This window comes from Muntiacus reevesi, chromosome 8 (genome assembly GCF_963930625.1).
Source record: "Muntiacus reevesi chromosome 8, mMunRee1.1, whole genome shotgun sequence".
In the NCBI taxonomy this organism is placed as follows: Eukaryota; Metazoa; Chordata; class Mammalia; order Artiodactyla; family Cervidae; genus Muntiacus; species Muntiacus reevesi.
Window position 1 is genome coordinate 72,568,190 of NC_089256.1, and position 24,446 is coordinate 72,592,635.

At 39.8% G+C, this 24,446-nt stretch overlaps 1 protein-coding gene across 1 annotated transcript; it reads right to left on the reverse strand.

Annotated features, from left to right (window-relative positions):
- Nucleotides 1–544: 544 nt before the first annotated feature.
- Nucleotides 545–16,855, reverse strand: TMEM212 (transmembrane protein 212). Its single transcript, XM_065943681.1, has 4 exons — nt 16,697–16,855; nt 8,659–8,718; nt 7,373–7,696; nt 545–652 (listed from the first exon to the last, which is right to left on the reverse strand). Exons 1-4 carry the CDS (start codon nt 16,853–16,855, stop codon nt 632–634), a joined length of 564 nt encoding a protein of 187 aa, XP_065799753.1. The 3' UTR covers nt 545–631.
- Nucleotides 16,856–24,446: the final 7,591 nt, after the last annotated feature.

Here is a 24,446-nt window from a genome sequence, read left to right on the forward strand (position 1 = left end):
CCAAGAATACTGGAGTGGGTAGCCATTCCTTCTCCAGGGGATCTTCCTTACCCAGCGATCAAACCCTGGTCTCCCACATTGCAGGCAGATTCTTTACTGTCTGAACCACCAGAGAAGCCCAACCAAAGTCCTTTCTAATTAATTAAACTGTTTGTCTTAAGTGCCAAAGACCAGCTATCGAGAGGTCAGGAGGGAGGGCCATAGTCCCCCTGCAGGAGACCTTTCTCATTATGCCCACAATTCAATTGCGCTTTGAAGATTTAGAATCACTTCCGTAATGGCAATGAAGAAAGGCTGAAAAGCGTTTCCTTAATTTGGGTAATATGAAATTACAGTTTAACGGAACATCAGACAAAGAACAAGAGGAACTTAAAACATTTATTCACATTTATTCCATTTCTATTTCAAATTTTAAAATTCTATGACAACAATGATGTAATTTCAATTTTTGTATCATAGCATATAAATCAGAAAAAAGGTTAACTATCAAGAGGGCTAAAATGTACAATTATTTCAATTTCTTTGTTATAAGAACATAGAGGAGAAAAGTTTAAAGATCAAAATAATTTTAGAAATATTTCAAAATAATGGTCACAAATATGACAAATTTAAGAGGAACATTGCTTCAAATTTATTGTCCATTCTTTTGACCCTAGGAAGAAAAAAATACAATACTGTTTATTTCTACAATTTATCAAAGAAAATAGAGTGTCATTTCTGACATTTAATTTAGCCTTTTTTATGTCACAGGAACCTAGTGAAGAATGATTCAAGTAACAGCATCATGGTACCACTTAAGGATTTAAGAGGAATCACTAGAGAGAACAATATTGGTGATATTGGTGGAAGGGGATGGCGGAGAAAAATAAAAAAAGAAATATATGTGTCATAAAATATCTGGCATACGCATGAAACAGTCTGGAAGAACCATTACATTTGTGGGCAGGGGTTGTCTATGGAGTGGGGACTTCTCTCTGTTCATTGTCTCTTTTGGTCATTTGCTATTTTGTCTGGTTTGGGTTTTTTTTGAAAATTACGGAAGGCTAAAGGGCACGTTCTGAAATCTTGACTGAGCCAAGAATTTAAATTTGATTAGAATCGAGGGGAAGAGAGCAAACATGTGAGGACTTGTCAGATACCATGCTCAGTGTAAGGCTCTTAATAGTAATTGTATCATTTCATTTTGCAACATGTGAGGTAGGTGTTATCTCCATTTTAGGCTCAAAGAGGTTCAATATTGATTTGTTCAAGGCTACTCAAATAGTTGATGATAGAAGAAGCCATTACCCTTCAAACTGTTTGACTTAAACAGTATATATCAGGTTCTGTGTGTAGCCTAACATTGAAAGCAATTCTCCAGCAAACCACTGCTCCTTGGTTGGGGAGCATGGGGTCCGACTCTTCGTGACCCCATGGAGTGCAGCAGGGAATTCAAATCTACTTTTCTACTGTGTTCGTTTCTGGAGATTCTTCTTGGATTCCATGACCATAGTAAATTTCCCCATGACATGTAAATTGTCTTTACATTTAAAAGTCTCCTTCTGTAGGTTTAAGTAAGCTTTTAGCTATGGCTAGAGGATACACAAAATGACGTTTAGTATTGCAACCTGCTTCTCTTTTGATTCTCACACCCACAGACTCAGCTTTCTTGCTCACCTTAGTCCCCGAACTTGAGGAACTCACGTGCTCAGAGAGGAGCTGAGTACACATGATGTCATGTGAAGGAGTGTGAAGGGGAAAGCAGGGGAATGATACAAACAGATCTGAACATGAGAGTTCATTCTAGAGCCTGTGTGGAGGGTACTTTTCAAGATTAAGAGATTGGAAGTGAAGAAGTCTGAGTGAGAGAATACAGGAGCCAAACCAGGGTCCCCACGGTTGGCATAGAGAAAAGAGGACAGAGTAGAGAAACACTTGAGAGGCACGCTACAGTTGTCAGGAGAGGAAGTGTCATAATGTCTGGATTGGTTCCTCACCTCCCAAAGCCTCCATTATGTTTCACCCTCATTACTTCCTCTCTTTCTCTCCCTTCTTTCCTTTGAAGAGGGGTCGCAGGCATCCAATAATAGCTGTCAAGTATTCCCTCCAATTAATAAAATTTATTTTTTTTTCAATTAATAAAATTTAAAGTGTCCAACCAACAATGTTGCAATCCTAAATGGCTTTGTATTCATAGATTAGCACCATTACAGTCATTCTGAAATATTCACTAGCAGAAATTGAGTTTTCTTTGTTGAAAACTGAATTTACATGACTATTGGGAATGGAGGCTTCTGATTTCCACTGAAGTTTCTGCCCTGTTATGAAATAAAAATTTCTTCTTTCTTTTAAATCTATTTATAATTTTGAAAACTATGACATTTAAAATTTGTTAAAAATGTATTCACAATAATATTTTAGATTGAGAGTAAGTAACAAGGGGGAAAGTCTATTAGGATATTTTTTATTAGATGTTTCAATTGACTGCATGTTAAAAGGAAAATATGTTGAACTCAAAACAATATATAAAGTAAAATTCAACAGAAAGCAGTTCTCTGGTTGCTAACCCCTCCCCACCTATTGCTCCCTCTTTGACAAAATATCAGGCTTATTTTAATACATTACAATGGACACTTCAGTCTCATTTCCTCTCTTAGTAAGTTGCTATCACCCTTGGTATGGTCCCACTGATTAAATAGAAAGAAAATATCCTGGGAAAAATACTTCCATTTCTAAAATATGAGTTAATTTTGGTCTGTGAATAACATAAGAAAAATTGTCCATGAAAAACATGATTATGCCAAGTCACTTGGAGTATGTAAAACTGGAGATACACCACCTAAGAGGTATGATTCAGTAGCAAGGAGCCTGGCCTCCAGGCCCTGCAAGCCCTGGGAGAGAACCCTGATCTGACATGAATACCTCGACATCCTCGTCTGTGAAATGAGTTCAGTGAGCTTTGGAGTGTTGTGAGGAATACAGTAAGCAAAGAGCCTGATGAACAGTAACTGCCCAATAAATAGCACCTACAGTTATTCTTCTATTTCCCAGTTTTATGTAACTACTATTATTATTCCAAACAAAATTATGAGATAAAAGGAATAGTGATGCCCCGAGTTGTGATTCTTTTTCTAGATTCTGATTTTTCTACTGACCAATTTGAGAAGACCACATGATAGAATTTATGAGGAAGAAATACAGTGCATTCTTACAGTTGCATGATCCTGCTTCAGTTTTACTGGATCTACCCAAAGGGATTAGTTCCCAGAGGCACCAGAAAGACCTTGCTATATAGCCCAGCATGGAACCTCAGACCTTTAGAATAGAGTCATAGATGAACTTGTTTCAAAACACATTTCTATTGCTAAGGATGCAGAGTAGGTTTGCTGGAAGATTAGGAACCAGTATATTGCTGCTAATCTGCCTTTAGTTTGAAGAAAGGAAAGTTGTCCACTTATAATCTGTCCCCATGTTTTAAATTGCATTTAAAGGGTTTACTTACACCTTTTATGGCAAATATTTCTCAATTCATTGAAAAAAAAAAATAAAACCATCGTATCACATGATAAGGGGAAAATATTTTCATTCCCCCTTTCATTAAAAAAAACAACCCCAAACATAACAATGAATAATGAAAGGAAAACAAATGAAGCCATTCCATTCCATGGAGGAGGGGCAGAGTAGCTGCAGGGGACAGCTGCAGTGTGTCTGGCATCCCAATTCTTTCCTTTCTCATCACTTTATTACTTACTGAACCAAGAATGTAGACAATTTCAGCTATGGTTGTTTTGCATGTTAGTTTTTCAACTTAAATTTTATGTCGTGCTCATTTGCCCTATGCATTGAGTGCTCAGCCCACAGGATCACTTCAGTGTATTGTATGGAGCCACGCAAGCAGGGGACTCTCAGTCTTTTCCCAGCTCCACCCCTTCCCACGAGGCCCTACAAATTTGGAAGGGCTCACTGTCTTGGTCAGCCTGGACTGCTATAACATACAACCAGATGATGGATGGTTTAAGCCACAGATATTTGTTACAGTTTTGGCAGCTGGACTTCCAAGATCAAGGTGTCAACAGATTCGGTGTCTGGTGGGAGCCCACTTCCTAGTTTGTAGATGGTCCCCTTCTTGCTGCATACTGTTTTGGGGAAGCGAGAAAAAGGACTGGTCTTTTCATTTTCTTATAAGGCACTAACCCCATCACAGAGTCCCTGATGACCATCATGACCTCATCCAAATCTAATTACTGCCCAAAGACCCCACACCTCTTAATACCATCACAGTAGGGGTTAGGGTTTAGAATTTGGGGGTGGTAACATTGGAGAAGGAAATGGCAACCCACTCCAGTATTCTTGCCTGGAGAACTCCTTGGACAGAGGAGCTTGGCAGGCTAGAGTCCACAGTCACAAGAGTCAGACATGACCGAAGCAACTTAGCATGCATGCACATGCACGAATATTTAGTCTGTAGCACTCACACCATGCTTTTGTGTTTGTCAAAATCATCAAACCCATCACACCTCTTTCAAGCATTTCTTCCTCTGATTTTAGTTGGGTACCAATTGACTGCACGCTCATACACCAGCACTGTGTGACCTTCAGTAAGAATGTACCAACTCTTTATGTCTCTCCCCTCCCCAATCCATATGTTGAGACCCTAATCTCCACACTGTGATGGTAATTTGCAATAAGTCATTTGGGAGAAGTTTCCATGAGGTCATGAGTGTGGAGCTCCCATGATGAGATTAATGTCCGTAAAAAATGGGAGACAGTAAGATTGCTCTTCTCTAGAATTGGGCCCTGGAAAAGTTACGTGAGCACTCAGTCATCCACAAGCCAGGAAGAAGGCCTCACCAAAAACCAACCATGCTAGCACTTTGATCTTGACTTCCAGTCTCTGGAACTGTGAGAAATAAATATGTGTTGGTTAAGCCACCCAGTCTATGGCATTTTTTAATAGTAGCTGAGCTTACTGGGACACAAGATGACTTCAATTCTACTGAACTGAAAAGGCACAGGAAGCAAGAAATAATGAATGTGGTGATTCCTAAGGGGGTGCTTGATTCATTTTTGAAAACATGTTTTTGAACTTACAGAAACAAATCCTTAGGAGAGAATATTTTTCATCATAATATTGACTGTTACATATGGATCTGAAAAAAATTTGATTTTGTTGTACAATACAACCATAATTTCCCCCAAATCCTCGTTCAAACCACCACTTTCTTCTTTTTATTTTTTATGATTTTTCATAGCTTTCAAGTTGCCTGCTATGTACTATATTTACACAAGAGAATTTTAATTTTCAGGCAGACACTTGAAGCTTTTAAAAGCATTTTCAGTGTTCTGTTTATACGAAAAAGTGTGAATCAGCAGCATATTTTGCAATGTTTATTAGTTTTAAATAAAAATTTAAAAATATTACTTATCCAGTTCAGCATGTAGGGAATCTAACAACACAACTACATGAAGATTCATTAAAAGTAGAATCACTATGTAGAATTCTGTATCCCAACAAATGATCCACCTTTCCTTCTAAAAAAAGTTGTCTGTTTTCTAGAATTTTGATAAACAATCCATTTATTCTACTGCTGAAAATTATACCTAATGTAGCTACGATTTCTGCTTGATAACAAAGGTTTGTTCAGGCTGCACATATTTCTTTTGGGCTCGGGGCAACAGTGGTATATTTATTAATACAGGACATCATATCCCATTATGTCAGCTGCTCATCCTTGCTAATGAAATGTGCTTTTCCACCCCTACAGATTAAGTGGCATCAAGTCATCCAAGAACATTCACCAAAGACAGACTTATTAAAGTTATCTAGAACCCTCAACCACACTAGTACTCCATTTTATGTAAATTGTATAACCGAAATTCTGTTCAGAAGTGATATTAAGTAAAGCTTGTGCTAGGAAGAGAACTTTCATCAGAATCTCTTGGGAAGTGTGTTAAAAATGCACATTCCCTGCCTCCAACCCCAGAATTTCTGATGCAGTGTGAAAGGACCTGGAAAGGATTCTGAAACCTGGTTTCAAAAGAACCCTGGGTGATTCTGATGCCATTGAACCCCTTTGAGTAACATGTTGCAGTTCTACTGGGTCCTAAACTCAGAGCAGAAACCACACACCTAGGAACTGTTCTGAGCAAGATGGGCAAAGGCAAAAATCTGTGAAGTCACAGACTCTTTCTCTGCTTTCAATTAATTTTCTCTCTCTCCAGGCAATTTAGGTGGTCTCACTGTTGAGTTTCCATGGGGCTGGCTTACCAAGCTCTGCATATATTTTTTTCATTCTTTTCTCCCTATCCTCCACCCCAGGTTAAACCTCAATGTTGTGGGGGTTATGCCTAAAATGATAGCCAGATGTCTGATTAGCCACCCATGTGAAGGGGTTATGACTGTCAACTCTTTAATGGGTGGTTCTCCTAGGCATATGTTCCTTTAAACAAATGACTCTAGAAAGTTAGGTCATTCACCACAAGGGAGGGATCTCAAATACTAAACTGCTCCGGCAGTACAGTGGGGGTGGTGATTTTGGTCTGCTTTCCTTGTTTCTCGGAGAGTTGCTTGTAAAATCAACTCTGTTCCTAAGAATGTACAGGATTTCCTTTGCAGATTTATGAAGAAGTTGAAGAGGACAAGACTGACCACAAAAGGCATCGAGAGTGCCAAATTCTTGTCTTCCAGCTTTACTGGTTGGTGTTGATAGGATGAAACTGGAAAAAATTGGCTAACATAACTCAAATTTACTTGACCCTGATATAATCCTAACTTGAATCATAAGGCCAGTGTAACAGTCTATAGTGGGAAATATCTCTTTTTAGGGATAGGCTGTTCAACCTACAAAAGAGGGACCCAGTGTCAACCACAGGAATTTTGAACCAGAAGTCCCTTGTGCTGTTTTTCCAATCAACCCACTCTAACCCTCAAGGAAGCCAAAGCCTTGCATCTTAAAGGTCTGGCAGAGGAGCAGAGGATACAGGGTGGGTGATGAAGGAGCCCAGGGTAAATCTGGCCTAATGAAGAGAAATAGCTCTGAGGTCTGATTCTGGTCTTACTATCCACTAAGCTGTATGATAAGCTGGGCAAGTCATGTAAACTCTTTAGCCTCCATTTACTATCTGTGAAATGGACACATACTAAATATTCAGTTTATATTTCTATTATCATATCATTAATATTATTATCAGCCCTTTTGGAAAAAGAAAGCTGAATCTGATGTTGATGTAAATCAGTCTCTTGGCTGGGGTAGAAGTAGAAAGAGGGGGAAAATTTTGGTTATACAAGATACACAGGTAGGTAAGAGAGACAGATCAAGTATTACTATACCAAACTTTCCATGTTAGCATTTAAAATGGCACAAGAAGTGTCTGCCCTGTTCTGGAAACTTACATTGACATGTCCATTCTGGATAAGTCTTGCAGAAAGTGTGATGAAGGCCGTCAGGGATACACAGAACATGGCAAAGCTCAGGCACAGGTCAAGGGCTTGCAGGGTCAGGTGGTACTCTTCATAGTGTGGCGGGTCCACACAGACTGATGGGAATTTTGCATACGGAAAAGGAAAAGCAACTGCGTAACCAAGGTAACTGATCCCTGCAATCCCTGAAAGTGAGTAGAAGCAGTACGGGCCGAGGAGAGCAGAAACCAAGGCTACTGTAAAATGAAGTGGGCATCCCATCATGCTCAGAATCACAGAGGTGAAACTAGCTTCCCACTGAAAATGAAACATAAACAGATTATTACTTTGGGAGCTTGATTTTTTAGAACCTTCTTAGCAACCTGAGGGAAAAAGAGAGGCTGCCTATTAATCTGTCCTACTGGGAAATGAAGGAGAAATGGGTTCCAGACCCCTCTTTAGGTCCTTTTGTTTTCCTCTTGACCCTTCAATATGGGAGAATAACATATCAACCCACTGGGGCAGAAATGAAATCAAGCTGATTCAAGAAACATTTATTTATCTCCTATCACGTGTTGAGAACCAGTCTAGGGTGGGAAAACCAGAAATGAGTGAACAGAATCCCTGCCTTATTCTAGGACTTGGTTATTCAGGATGTGGTCCATGGTCCAGAACTGACATCCTCTGGGAGCTTATTAGAAATGGAGAGTCTCAGTCTCTTGCAGATCTTCTGAGTCAGAATCTGCATTTTAACCAGATCCCCAGGTAACTCACACATAAAGTTTCAGAAGCCCTGCTGTGGCCATGGGAAGAGTAGCTATAATCTGCTCAAGGTAGTCATTCTGTACTTGACTCTATACTGTTGAAATGCAAGAAATAGACTTTTTATCCTTTTTAGGGGAGAGGCAGTAGAGAGATTGGAAAGAGATCCTGAACAGGAACGGAGAACTTGAAAATGAATCATTAAAACAGACAAGACTATAGATCCTTTTTTGCAAAATGTAATTCAGGAAGACTAACACAGGTTCTGTTCTTCCCAAACAATTAATGCAATACTTAAATGCCATAATCACAGTAACTTGTAGAAAATGCTTGGAGCAGGTATCAGATAAAAATTAGTCATTTAAAACAGTGTTTTATTGAAATGCATCATAATAAGGCATAAATTAGACAAAATTCAGTTTTAAGCAGAAATCACATTCTTTGTGTTCTATCCTGAACTAGTAGAGATTTAACCTTCAAACTTACTGTACCACTTTACTTGACATCTATATATTTACCAGGTATCTCTGTGTCCACTCTTTGTGAGCCAACAGTAGGAGGATACCAGTTGTGATGGCCTGGAAAAGGAACATGGTAAAACAACATCCATGAGAGAAGGTACCTCTGGAAAGAGTTCAATCTGCTTCACAGTTTGACAACTTTATCATGAACTGGAAGGAATTGCAGATAGCTAAATGGGTTTATGGCTTTGATTGCCTCCTCATCAGTGATGCCAATGAGAAAAAGAAGCCATCAGTGTCACAAAGACACGATTCACACAGGCTCATTTTTAAATTTTCTATCTTGTCATCGCCATCACAATTATAACCTTTACTACTGTAAGATGTCACTGCAATAAAAGCTTGGCTTTATAACCCTTGCCATATGTTTTATTTTGGTTAACTGTCTATTGTTCATCTCTCTCACAAATTGCTAAAATTACAAACAGGAGGAACTGGAGTGGAAATGTGTCACAAAGCCTCCTCCCCACCCCACCCCCGAACCTACCCACACCCTCCCAGTAGCAACATATCTTTTACTGTTTGCTTTCTTCAGAGATTTTGCAGGCTTACCCTGGTGGTGGGATACAAATCCATGATCTATATTTTTCAAGTAATAAAAATTATCATTTGAATAAATGCATGATGGGGCATTTATGGTTCTAGGGGCAGTGGAGTCCAACTTTTAAGAGATTTTTTTAACAGTCTCCATTGAAGAAAAAGTTCCCAAATGCAGAATGAAAATAGTTCAACAAAGGAGGGAATGGTGTCATCAGAATTGAGTAACAGATAGTGGGGAAAAATTCTGGACTCATCTTTGATTTGGCACTGGGTCTGATGGAGACCTTTGTGGCCACTGAATCCAGAAATTGCTTATTCCCAACCCATAAATAATCTTTCCCTGTGCAAGGAATGTTTTGGGGTTGAGAGAGAAAACCAGAAAGAGATGTACCCGAAATAAGATATAGAATGAGGACAGGACTAAAAATAGTTACAATTTAGGGTTTTGACAGAGAAATAAACTTCACTGTGTGTATAGTATCAACAAATTTAAGGAGAAAAAAATCAGAGCTTTTACCAAAATGGTTTTGTGGGATGTTACTTTTTGTAGCTCCAGGTCTGGTATATTTATTGTTTTGAGAAGCAGCTTTTCATTTTCCTGGCATATTCTATTTTGAATATTGGATTTAGAGAATTTGAGAGTGAGGGGGGAAGCACACATACATACACTCACACAAAACTTCTCATTGTAGCTAAGCCTGAAATTCCAGATTTGGCACCACCATCCCATTAAACTCCCATGGATAAAAACAGAACCATCTGTAGTCAAACGAGGTTGGGCTTGATTCTGCAAGAGGAAAGTTTCCAAGCGACCCTATGGAGGTTGAGCCAGCATAAATAGTACAACAAAACAGGAGAATTATTAAGAGCAACTGTAGCACTGATGCTAAGCCTGGGGCCAATCTCTGCTTTTAGAGGCAAAGCACTCAACTGACACGTCACTCCTCCACGCAGGAGAAACTCTAAAGCAAACGAAATAAAAAGCAAAGGAGACACCTCTCCTGATTGAAGTCCCCAGTAGATAACTGACATTATCAGATGCTTACATTCTAGATGGGCTTAGCTACGTTGGCACAAACTGTTTCTTTCCTTTCAAAAGTTGAAAAATCCTGCAGAATCGCAGCTGCCTGTTATTTCTGTTGTAGCTGCCAGCTTGAATTTTGCTTTGTTTACACAAAACTTTGAAAAAGATCTTTCATGGGGGAGGTTGGTGTATGAATGCCATTCAGTAACTTGTTCAATCCACCCTGAGGATGGTGACTCAGGACGCAAGCACACCCAACTCCCTTGGTGCCTGTCTGTGGGTGGGACATGGAGTGAGGGTGTTCCCCTGAGAGTCACGGGCTTTCCCCTTGCCTCCTCTCATTAAAAAAAAAATATTTTTAGATAGGGAAAGGGAAAATAATTTAAAAAGGAGAGATTTGCAAATAGGGAAGAGAAGTCAGTTGGGAAAAGGAAATGGTGAAATTCTGAGAGGTGAAGAATTGGGCAGAGAAGAGCAGTCAGCTTGTGAGGAAGGGTAGAGGGGAGGCTATGGTTGAGGAGGGTGAGAGTGCAGAGGGTGACCCAGCCCTGCACCCTCTGCCTTCTTGTCTGGCTGTGGACATGTTCTCTGGGAGCAGCTTGAGGGACATTACTTGGGTCTGGCAAAAGTTGCTGCTTACATTCTGCCTGCTAATTGTGAACCCTCCCACTAAATCTTTAAATGGCCCCAGTAAGGATGCAGTTCCCAGAAGCAGATGAATTGAAGGAAGCAGAGAGCTTCACAGCAGAAATAGAAACTTTTAGAGGAATCCTTATAATATGCGTTAATTTATTCACTTACAGACATCTATTTTGGGGGTACTGGTTCATGATAGGCACTATGCCGATGGAATAACGATAATAACATTGAGAATTTATTGTGCACTTACTGGATACCAGGCACTCTACCAAACACTTTACAAGCGTTAATTCATTTAATCCTCACAATGAATGACCCTAGGAGGTAAATCATTTTCTAGTTTTTAACTGATGCACAGAGAAGCTAAATAAAAAAAGCAAGCTCACCAAGCAATAATTATACAAACCGTGGCTCCAACTCTCAACGGAATTTACATCCAGATGTGAAAGGAAGGACATAAGAATGTCCACAAAATTAGGCAGGAAGAGTGACTGCTTTCTGTGTGAGAAGAGGTCGGTGACAAGATACCACTTCCGGGGGACAATTGCTGATGGAGGTGATTGCTTGAAGGATGGTTGTGATTTCAGTGGGAGAGACAGAGGAAAGGGCAGTCCAGGCAGCTGGGACCTCATATACACAGGGGGGAACATGGCAGGCGTGATTGGGGGATAAAAGGTGAGGGCACCCCGGACCATCAGAGGGTTGGACCCTGGCAGAGAGGAGTAGGAAGCCAGGCTCAAAAGCCGCAAGAGGCTAGGTAGACGAGGGCCTCAAAGTCCAGGCTAACAAATCTGAACTTTGGATGATGAAGCAACACTGAAGATTTTCAAAGACAGGACTAGATGGACACAGCAGAGGTTTGGAGAGATAAGCCGGTTGTTGTATGCTGGATAGGTATGGAGTAAGACCTAGAGATCTCTATAAGATCCTGCTCTTCAAGCTTTTTCTTTAAACCTCTACCCATAATGAGATACACATTTTGTGTCATGGCCAAGTTATAAATATTTTTACATGATAACATGTAACTTTATTATGTGATATAACTTTTTTCTGTTTGATTTTATTCTATATGTTTAAATACTCACTACCCCACAACTTGATTTTATAATCCACTAACACACAGATTCTCACAGTTTAGCTATCAAAGTTTCAAGGCATAAAACCTGAGTGGGGTGGGAAGTGGTAAGGAGGTAGGCAGGGGTGCGCAGTGAGAGTGAAAAAGGAAAAGAACCTAGAGATTTTGCCTCGTGGGAAAAACACAAGTTACTTGGCAGTAGATTGGACGTGGTGGGGCAGAAGTGGGGCTGAAATGGGCTGGATTCGTCTGTTGCTGCCGTAAGTCTTAAAGACCAGTATTATCTCATCTCTTGGTAACTTGTCAGACATGCAGAATCTTAACTGTCCTTTAGATTCACAGAATCAGAGCCAACATTTTAAACAAAATCTCTAGCTGATTTGGCTTCCCAGGTGGCTCAGTGGTAAAGAAATTGCCCTCTGATGCAGGAGACACGAGTTCAATCCCTGGCTCAGGAAGACCCCCTGGAGAAGGAAATAGCAACCCATTCCAGTATTCTTGTTTTGAGAATCCTATGGATGGAGGAGCCTGGCATTGCTCTGTCCATGGACGCAACTGAGCACACATGTTCACACTGGCCACAAGTGTGCTAGTTGGTTCGTATACACATTTCAGTTTGAGAAACACTAAAGGAAAGGATTGAGTCAAAATTCATTTGAGGGTTTGAAATTGAGTTCAAAGACTGCCAAGTCAGAAGAAGAAATAAGTGCTTTTGGCGGTAAGATGATTTCATTTTTGGACAAATTAAGCTTCAAAAAGTTTAAGATAGCTAAGTAGAAAACTGACCATTGGCTGGTTGGAAATCACAGGACTGCTGACACTATAAGAGTCTTGAGCATTTGGTGCCATCAAGCCCCTTCTCTAATGGATGAGGAAACTGCAGATTGCATGAATGAGACTAGCCCCGCTTTTCTCCAAAGTTCCTGTCTCCAAGCAGGACTGTGGGTACAGCACTGCTGCTCACTGTTGGCCAAGTCACTGGATCCTGCAGGCTTTAGGTCCTGTTTTTAAATTCACTGCATTTCAGTCTCTTCATCAGAATTTGATCTACAGTCCAGGTTTTCCAGGATTAAAGTGGAGCTCAGTCCTTAAGGCACTATGATCTCCTTGCTGCACACTTCTAGCAGCTGATACCTTTAAATAACCTACATCAGAAATCCTAGGAAAACTGCCTATCGTGTTGCTGTCCAAATTGAGGTGAGAGTCTGAAGAGGAATATTTGTGAAGAATAGAAAGCCCTGAATAAAAGTCACCAAACAAATACAAAGTATAGATGACTTCTAAAACCTTCTCTCTTCTAATCTCAAAAGAGATATGGAGTCATTTTCAAAAGAAAATATTATTGAAGTGTAAAAATCATCTTTCTACCAAAGGAAGATAAAATTTGCACACAAGTTGAGAAGTGATTGGCAGAGATGGCTGTAGGATGAGTCAGAGACCTTTTGAGATTGACCCTGATCAGACAGAGCTGTGGTTTACTATGAAAACTCACTAGGGAAAAAAAAAAATCAGACTGTTCCAAATTTAGATATTATTGAAAGAGTAAGCTTTCTTATTGCTTTCCTTCTCATGAGGGTATTTTTCCTGCTTCAGTATAAATATCAGCTGGACCTTTATTCTTTGCAATCTAATCAGAGTTCAACTGTATAAGGAGTTTTGTTCTATCAAAACGGAGAGCATGGGATTCACCACTCATTTAACACTGACAATATCAGGCAAATTCAGGCAAATATCAGGCAAACACTGCCAAATATCAGGCAATATTTACTGAATATCTGGCATGATATTTACTCACTCTGTTTTAAGTGTTGGACATACAGCAGGGAACAAGATAGAAAAAAAATCCTGCTTTTGTACAATGTACATTTGGGGGGAAGGGTGACAATAAATAAGACAATTACTTTGTATATTAGATGGTGTTAAGGACTATGGGTGAAAAATAGAACAATGATGAGAGACTGAGAATATAAATGTGGGGGAGGTATATAATTTTAAATACGGCAATCAGGGAGGGCATCTGTGAGAAAGTGACATTTGACCCAAGAACTGAAGGAAGTTAGGGAATAAGCTGTGTGAGAAAAGGTTTCAGACAGAGAACTGGCAGTGCAAAGGCCCTGAGGCAGACACACCTTGGAATGTGATGGGAAAGAAATGAGCTAAAAGAAGAGTGATAGGAGGTGAGGTCCGGGAGGTAACATGATAGAGAGCTCAGCATGTCATCAGGGAACAGATTGGGAGAGTGAGGCAGGTGCAAGGGATTAGGAACAAAGGGCTTAGACAGAGAGTGGGGCATAAATCAAACACATGGTATTAACTAGCATTTGTAGGGCTTTGAAATTGGCAAAACTCTTTATTATGAAGTCTTTGTTCAAATTGTGTTCATTCTCTCTGAGCCTCTTAGGTTAGACAGTTTCACATGGGCTCTCTACCTGTGAAATTCTGTGATCTATAGGTAAAGGCAATGAAGAGCCAGCTGAATGTGTGCCCTGCTCTTGACTACATACCGAGAATGTCAAAGTCAGGCCTTGAACAAGCCCACCTTCCCAAATCCTGACTCTCTGACCCTACTTCCCTATGCTGTCACTCTCAAAATAAAAAAGCCACTGACTAGTTCTGGGCTACCGTATCATTTCTCTGGGCCTGATTAGCTAAATGAAGCATGATTAGTAAAACAGATGTTTGGTGTAGAAAGTTTATATTCAATAACTTGTGAACTAAGTCAAATCGCCAGTATCTGTTGACTGTATTATGATAGACCCAACTGGGATAAGCGAAGATTTATAAGAAGGGGAAACAGGGTTGAGCTATAATAATGGTTTTGTTAAACTCTGCGTTAGTTGTAAAGTCAGAATTTTCTTTTTAAAATTGAATAGAAAATACGAGGATTTGCTTCACACAGAAGCTAAGGTATTTTTTTGTGAATCTTTTGTTCTATAAATCTACTTATATGTATGTTTCAATATCTATCTTTTTCCCTTGAAAGATTTATTTATGTACATTTCAGGTCTTGATGTAAAATATTTTTCTTGCTCTGGGTCACTAACAAAAAGTTGGTAGTCCTTTGTATAAGCGTGACTGTCGTCTCTGCATTCTAGTAGATGTTTAATAAACATTTTCTTGAATGACTGTGTGGTTTGTGGTAGGGGTTGGGGGAAAGAGGAAAAGTTCAACACTTGGGTGGTGGTTGTAAAAAATGTGTTAAAAAAAAGAAAAGAAAAATGCCATCAAGTGGTTTCCACATTCATTTCCACGCTCCTCCCATCCAGTGTTCCTCCATCTGCACACCATCATTAAACCCCCCTAGACTGAGTGCGTTTAAAAGCAAGACTTTATTTTACTTTCCAGTGTAACTCAAGCTTGTAGTAGGCTATCAATATATATTTAATAAATAAATTAAAATGATATTTCCTAGGGATTTGCTTTTAAATGGCATCTCCATTAAAGTTTGATTTTTTTAAAAGACTTAATGGAATTCCCTTAAGACTTCCCCTTTCAGTGCAGAGGGGTGAAGTTTCAATTCCTGGTTAGGGAACTAAGATCCCACATGCCTCACAGCCAAAAAGACAAAAACAAACAAAAAAACCACATAAAACAAAAGGAATATTGTAACAAATTCAATAAAGACTTTAAAAATGGTCCACATGAAAAAAATCTTAGAAAAAGGACAAGATATTGACCCTCTCAACAGTGGCTATATTGTAAGAGAAAACTCCATAAGATCAACAAGTTTCAAAACCGAATTATCTAGTTTCCAACAATGAATATCAGGCATCCCGGGAAACAAGGAGAGAAGGATTTGTTGAATGTTCAGGCCTCTGTAACTCCTCTTCAATCATGCCACGGAGGTGGCCACCTACTTCAAGGCTACTTGTGTTTGTTTCTTTGACCCAGGAAGCTGAGGTACCAGTATCATTGTTCATCTATGAGACCATTTAACAGGCAGACATTGAGCAGTTACTTAGTATCCACATGTATCTGGCACATACAGATTTGGCAACATATGAAGCTAGTGAAGCCCATCACCCAACTTCTTCAGTTATTTTCAGTGCAAACAGTTTTGTTCAAAGAAAATGATGGGAGAACTAAGATTTTGGGCTGGCAAACTTCTTGGTCACATAAACACACCTTAGTGTTTCTAATAAAAATATTTGCCTGAAAATTATTTTAGTCTGTTCTTCATTTAAAAATTATTTTTCATGGTTTGCATTTTTTTCTAAACTCAAATTTTGAAAGATAGATTTCTCAGAATGTCAAGGTGAGAAGAGTCAAATAAAGTAAGTTTTGAGAGAAAAGCATTTCATTATAGTATATCTGATATACTGTGTGTGTGTGCATGCTAAGTCACTTCAGCCATGTCCAACTCTTTGCAACCTCACGGACTGAAGCCCACCAGGCTCTTCTGTCCATGGGATTATCCAGGCAAGAATACTGGAATGGGCTGCCATGCCCTCCTTCAGGGAATCTTCCCAACCCAGAGACTGAACCAACGTCTCTTAACGTCTCCTGCATTTTGCAGGCAGGTTTACCACTAGTACCACCTGATATACTGTATACATGATTAAATTACATTAGGAAAAATGTGTATTTTAAAAGATAACTAATAGAAATCAATGTTCTAAGGTACAATCTGATTTTCTGTAGAATTTTTATGTCTTCATGTTGTTGAAAAACTTTAAAAGACATATCATTCTCATCCTTCTTTCCTTTATTCTCTCAACATATGTAATAAAAACCATTAATATTAAATATTTTCCTACCAAAACTCCATTCCAGATGGGACAAGCAATCCAGACATTCCATCCTGTGAACCAAAACTTGCAGGAAAAGACTGGGAAGAAAGCAATAACTCCAGAGAATACACTGAGAGCCCCCAGAGTGATGAGAATCCAGCCAGCAGACTGGTATAAATGCTGCATTTTCCTCTGTGACTTGGGTTCTGGGTCTCAGAGACGTCTCGTTACCAAAACATGAGAGTATGTCAGGCCTCGATAAACAGAAGTTTCTAAGAGACAGTAGCCATGACACATGTGGACTGTTGATCCACTTGGAAACAAGATTATATTTGTTTTTAGTGAAATAATAACAAAATGGAGTGAAATAATCCTCGACATAAATTTGACACAGTAAATTCTAATACTTCAGACAGGGACAGAGAGATCATTCCTTGTTTTGGGCCACCGCCTTCATTCCCTTCATTCTGCCCTGTCGTGGGGAGTGACCACTTCCTGGCTTAATCAGATTCAAAGGCTTGCTGACTGAGCTAATTGTTTCTCAACTCAACCTGCCTAGTGGTTGCAGCAGAAAGCCAACATCCTTTGTGCACAATAGATCCACTTTCCCAGCACAATTTCCCACAAAACAAAGTAAAAATAAGCACTCTGATCACTTTTCATTACATTTAATTTAAATGATTTAAAGCAAAAGAAAGACCTCTCCGCCCTTTCAAAGTTCAGTTTTACTATATTATTTTTGAATTTTTGATATGAATTTATCCCCCAACAAGCATAAGCTTCATTAGGGACTTCTACATTATTTTCACTAAACCAGCTTCACCTCAGTTTATTTATTGTTAATTCAATTATCAAGTAAAGGGCAAAGATGGAAATGTATGCAGTTGTAAAATAAACTTTGAGGAGTAATTCATTAGTTGGTTGAATTACTGATCTCCATTCACGAATCATAATTCAAAATTTAGTTGATGGGCTCATGGATATTTAAGCAATCGCAAAAGTTCATCTCTTAATTTGTAATGCATTGTAAGAAAGTATTTGCTTTTGATTCAAAGGACAGGTTTGACCATCTCTTTCAAGATAACATCTGGAAAACGCAGACCTCTTTCAGAAGATTTGTGATTAAATAGCCTATGCAATGTTAGTACCTTTTCTCTTTTTCCTTAAATACAATGAGGAAAATAATTTTGTTGATGGAAAGATTGTGGTTTAGAGCAAGGTTTTTGGAGTCAGGCAGCTAGGATCCTGTCCTAGTTCCACTCTCTACCAGGGATGCGTCCTTAGGCAAGGGCAAGTCGCTTAGATTTTTTAGGACTGTTTTTTCATGTGGGAAATGGGAACAAAATGAGCGTTTATCTTACTAGGTGTTGATTGTGAGGATTAAATGAGCCAATACAGGTAAAATGCTTAGCACTGAGCATCTGCGCTCAGTCAGTCACGTCCGACTCTTTGTGACCCCATGGACTGTAGCCTGCCAGGCTCCTCTGACCATGGGGTTCTCCAGGCAAGAATACTGGAGTAGGTTGCCGCGCCTTCCTCCATAGCACTGACCTCCAAATAGCAAAGATGCTTGAGAAGATACCTGTTATTTCGTCAGAATGTTCCATCTTTGGAGTTCTTTCAGAAGTAAGGGACAAAGGCATAGTTTTCATTGTTTCTCTTATCTGTCATCTTACAGACACTATGTTTGACCCTTTCTGATAGCTTGGAAAAGCTCCCAAAGGATGCTCGCGGGAACAGCCGAAGAGAGAAGCTTCTCTCTGATTCTCTCCCTTTTTCTGTCTTAATCTCCATTCCACTGTGTGACCCAGATTTTGAAGAAGTTGCATTCCTAGACAGATAGAATTCAGAAAACCAGCTCAGACTTTCCACTATAGCAGTTATTTTCCATCTCCTCTCAACACTGTGAGTATAGACTCTAATCCCCACCCCCCACCCCCTACCAAAGCCACTAGGTAAGTTCCATGTGATCAGGGGCCTTGTAAGTCTTATAAATCCCCTTGGTGTATAAGATATTGCCAATACCTAGCATCATGTCTAGCACAGAGTAGATACTTAGGACACACTTGTTAAATTAATTAATGAACACATTCGACTTCCCAGCTATGCAATTGGGGTCCCACGGGTCTGCCTCCTTGTAGCTCTGTATATGAGCACCACAGACAGTGTGTGCTAATGTCAGTGTGTTCCCCTGTTACAGAGGCAAGGGGTCTGGACTGAAGAAACACTTGTTTGGTTTGAGCTGTTTAGACTTTTTCCTTTACTTTTTATCTCAAGGTTATAGCTACATGGTATGTCAATGTACCGTGGGTCAGATCACTCTCTCCCGTTTGCATGTTTGGAAAATAAAGACTGTTGAAACATTCATGTTAAACAGTACAAAGATGGCAAACAAAAGGAATAGTTTTTGTTTCAGTCTGGGGGTAGGGGGGGCTTTTTCAGGGTGTGTGACGCTGACAGGCTAACCCTGACTCTGCCACTGTGACCTGTAACCCTGAACTTATTAGTGATTAGAAAAGTCACCACTTTCTGCAACAAAGAGAAGGGGCAGAAGAACTAAGGATTTCTCTGTGTGATTTTCCTGATTGAGGAAATCTTTCCACACTGATTTCGTGAAAGCAAGAAGACGTATAGGGAGGGCAGCTATCGGGAAAGAAGAGAAGTGTAATTCTGCTCCTGGTCTGCGCTTCCTCTCAGACTGGTCATATCTCCTGTTCCCAGGGTCTGGCAGCCAGCGAGGCTCACAGGGCCGCTGCCCCTCCAGGGCCCTTCCCTTCCGTCTGGCAATAACTTAGTACAAGGCAGGTCTGTAGTCCCCGGTGGAGATGGTGTTTGTCAAGGTCTTTGGAGGCTGCTTTGCTGAGCCTTCCTTCCCCTTCACTGTTGTGGCTCGGGGAAGAATGATAAACATTCCCCCAAACTCTTCAATTCAATTTTGCTGCTAGAAAAATAAAAGCTCCTAAACGAATTGATGTTTTGATTCCAGCTCTCACCCATCCACTCCCTGCAAAAAAAAAAAAAAAAAAAAAAAAAAAATGGAGAAAGAAAGGAAAGGAAATATAAAACCTGGAACCCTAAAGAGATGGGATAATATCAGTGATGCTGAGAGAGAGAGGATGATTTGGACATATTCCACCTCTCTAGATACATTCCTTCACATATGAGAAGTAATAGCTTTGTGTGTGTTCAAGTCATGTGTTTTTTTTTTAAAGTATATTTCAAAGTGGCAGAAGGGATCCATTTTGCCAAGATGAAAGAAAATGGAGCTCTAAACAAGAGACAGAGAGAAAATGTTTTATTTCCCCAGCAGCTTCAGGTTCAGTTCAGTTGTGCAGTCACGTCCGACTCTTTGCGACCCCATGAATCACAGCACGCCAGGCCTCCCTGTCCATCAGTAACTCCCGGAGTTCAACCAAACCCATGTCCATTGAGTCGGTGATGACATCCGGCCATCTGATCCTCTGTCATCCCCTTCTCCTCCTGCCCTCAATTTTTCCCAGCATCAGGGTGTTCTCAAATGAGTCAGCTCTTTGCATCAGGTGACCAAAGGATTGGAGTTTCAGCTTCAACATCAGTCCTTCCAATGAACACCCAGGACTGATCTCTTTTAAGATGGTCTGGTTGGATCTCCTTGCAGTCCAAAGGACTCTCAAGAGTCTTATCCAACACCACAGTTCGAAAGCATCAATTCTTCGGCACTCAGTTTTCTTTATAGTCCAACTCTGACATCTATACACGACCACTGGAAAAACCATAGCCTTGACTAAATGGACCTTTGCAGTTTCAGGTGACCAGCTTCATTTTTTAACACATCTGAGAGGTAGCTCCTGTAGCAGAAATAACATGACCTTTAGCATCAGAAAGACCTGGGTTCCACCTTCTTTCGCTGTTGGTAGGAATGTGAATTAGTGCAGCTACTATGGAAAACAGTATGGAGGTTCCTCAAAAGACTAAAAATAGAGTTGTCATATGATCCAGTAATCCCATTCCTGGCCTTATACTCAGAATAAACTATAATTTGAAAAGGCACATGCACCACTATGGGCATAGCAGCACTTTTTACAATAGCCAAGGCTTGGAAACAAATAATGACAGATGAATGGATAAAGAAGATGTGGTACACATATACAATGGAATATTACTCAGCTATAAAGAAGAATAAAGTAATGCCATTTGCAGCAACATGCATGGACCTAGAGATTATCATACTAAGTGAAGTAAATGGGAAAGAGAAAGACAAATACCATATGATGTCACTTATATGTGGAATCCCAAATACAAGTGAATATATCTATGAAACAGAAATAGACACAAAGACATAAAGAACAGACTTGTAAGTGTCAAGGAGGGGATGGAGGAGGGAAAGATTTGGGAGCTTGGGAATTAGCAGATGTAAACTATTATATACTGTATGTGCAAATAACAAGGCCCTACTGTATAGCACAGGGAACTATATTCAATATCCTCTGATAAACTATAATGGAAAATATATATATATATAAAACTGAATCACTTTGCTATATAGCAGAAATTAACATAGCATTGTAAATCAGCTATATTTCAATAAAATTTTTTAAAAACACGTGGGTTCCATACTGAGGATTCCATCTGATATATACAGAAGGAATGAAAAAATTAGAAAATCAATACTCTTCTAACCTCAATGCAGCAACTGATTAAAGCACAGCAGATACCTTTACAATGGAAAATAACTTAACCAAAGTAAAGGTTAAATCACCATCTTAACCAAGTGGTCAAACTTTACATCACCAACACCAAACTGAGAACAAACTGACCTCACGGCTTCCTGATAAGATGCAATGGAAGTATACACAATCACCTGTTTATCGTTTTTAGGAAAAATGTGTAGCTTGAATCTAATCAGAAGGAAACAATCAAACTCAGATTATTGGGGCATTTTACAAAGCAGTACCCTTGGCTCTTCAAAATTGTCCATATCATGAAAGATTACTGGTACAGTTGGGGAAATTTAAACGTGGAATTTCTATTAGATAACAATAGTGCCTCGGTGTGAAGTGTCTTGGGAGCATGAATGGCATTACGGTTATGTAAGAGAATGTTCTCTTGGTGAATTGGGTATGTTACTGTTCTTCATGCTTTCTTCTAGCTTTTCTGTGGGTTCAAAAATTTCAAATTAAAAGGCGGGGGGGAACAAAGGGGAAAAACAAAGATTATAGCTTTAGTAACTTGAAAAAAATGAAAGGCCTAACTTTTACCCAGACATACAGTCATGCTGCTCAATCATCTCTGAGAATATTGACAAATGTAGATCACAGGGTAAGGAGTGTAAGACAGAAACTGCTTCGGCCCCTTCAGTACCAAAATGAACCTGTCTTCCTTAGCATAGGAATGATGGACACATGTATTTGATTATACCATAAAGACACGGCATTCATGTAGACACTTTAATGGACATCTTTAATATATTTTTTGGTCTTTCCAAATATTCCAGGTCCTTCACTGGATTAAAAAAACGTTCCAATGCTCATTCACGATGCGCACTTCCCTCAGCTTTTTACTAGCTATTCAGCTTCAACTTTGAGTGAACCCTCCCTTCTCGTAATGGCTTGGGGTTTAAGGAGAGCAAAGTTCAATTTTTATCATCCCTAACTGGGAATTGTCAAATTTAAAGACTTTCAATCTGCAAGATGTTTGGACCTAAAAAGAGATTTGTGCCTCAACTTGTACTTACCTAATTCTGATTTTATCTGCCTCTTGTATATCTGACCCTCGAATGTGTTTTGAAATCATCTGGAATTTATCAGAATTTCCCCCTGTTTTCACAAAGAAAAACAACTTAACTGTGTCACCGGCAAACTTGTGCAGCTCGCTGTTGGTTGGCTTTCCCCAGCCCTGCAGCTGGAAGGAAATGCTCTTATTGGCAGACTTGATGCGCCAGGCGGCCTCCCACAGGCTACTGTGGGGATGTCTGTCTTTCAGAGCCGCTGCTCCTATCTTGTTTTATCCTGGATGTAGAGGAGTCACAGACAGAACTGATTATGACACTGGCGGTGATTGATGGGTGCTTTGGCCACCAAGGAGAGGGGAAGAAGCTAAGAAAACAGGAAGAGAGAAAGCAGTGGAGGTGTCTGGGGAAGCGAGGTGGAGAAAAGATGGAGAGGAGAGAAGGACAACAAGAGAGGAGTCAGAACATAGAGGAAAACATTCCTGAGGCCAAAAACAGCTTCTTGCGTCACTCACAGATTCAGAGCCTGGGTCTGCACAGAGTTGATTCCGGGACAGAGGAGCGATGGGAGCCATGGGCTGTCCATGTACATTTGACAGAAGTTGTTTGTAGGGAGGACAAAGGGGAAATAAATTGAGGGAAAGGGCAAAAAAAAAAAAAAAAAAAAAAGTGAGAAAGGAACTGCTCTAAGTATCCTGAAATGTTCTCAGATAATGTTTGCTTTTAAAGTTGCTTTTAGGGACAAATCTTTAAGTTCTCTTAAATGGGAGATTTATATTCATTTTGGCGCTTCTCTTGGCATTTTTGAAAGAGGAAAGGACCAAACTGTCCAGTGAGAAACTCAACATACTTTTTGATCCAACTATATTCACATATGTGAAAGGGGAAAGGGAGGGAAGAACAGGGAGGATGTGTTCACTAAAGCCCTCTACGGGTATCTTCATTATTCCCACTTTGCAGATGGAAAAACTGAGGTTTTAGTGTTAAATGATGAAGGTTACCCAACTAATTAGTGTTGAATTCTGGTTTTGAACTTAGGAATACTTGACTCTGAAGTGTGTAATTTTCATTTTTCTCTAGTATATCAGTATACAGGCATACTCCAACTTTTAAAGCACATATGTACATCTGAAAATTGAACTATGAGGTACCAAAGTATATAGGGCTGGACTGAAGCCAAGGACATAATAAGAATGGAGATGATGGTGCATATGTACAAAGGAGACATTATTAGAACTTCTGATTCTACTCCCAGTTACAAAAAAAAAAAAAAAAAGAACTGAACAAAGAGATTCCTTGCCATTTCTTTTTTTTTTTTTGACAATTAGGACAAAGAAGGAACTAAAGTCAAAGGTCCATTTCTGTGTATTGATGTGAAAATCCCAGAATTCCTGTCTAGAGCATTGCTGTGGCTAGCTTTCCATCTTGCAGTGCTTCATGTGTGGATTCTGGCCCTTGATGTGGAGATGGCCTGGGATGGTTGCCGTATGGAATGTTCCTGAACATCTGCTCGAGGAGGTGTGGGCTTAAACAAATGAAGATGATGAGAAGCAGTCTGGCAGAAGAGACAGAGACCAGGGCTGTGTGACCGTGAGTAATTCAAAACCTCATAATCTTGTTGTCCTTCTTGGTAACATGTGGTGGAGGTTAAACTAGATAATTTCTAAGACTCCTTCCATAGCTAAGATTCCATAACTTAAAATAAATCCCAAAGCAGCAAAAGTACGTATGTGACCAAAATCCCTGTCCCTGAGAGGTCTGTATCACCAAGAATGTTATCTCCTTGAGGACTGGGAACTTCCAGCTAGGTCCCCCTCTATCCATCTTACAAGCAGTGGGCATGTAATAAACACGGCATGCTGTGTATTGCCCAACTGGATTCTTGTTGGACAGATTTCGCCTAGAGTTCCTCCAAAGAGGCCCCCTTTGACCTTTGTGGCATACAAATAGCCAGTAACTGGGGGAAAACATCCACCAGCTGGACATTTAAAAACTCCAAGTAACAAACTGGTGATCTCAGCCCGGCTCTGGTGTCTGTGTCATAAAATAATGAAAACTTGTCAACACACA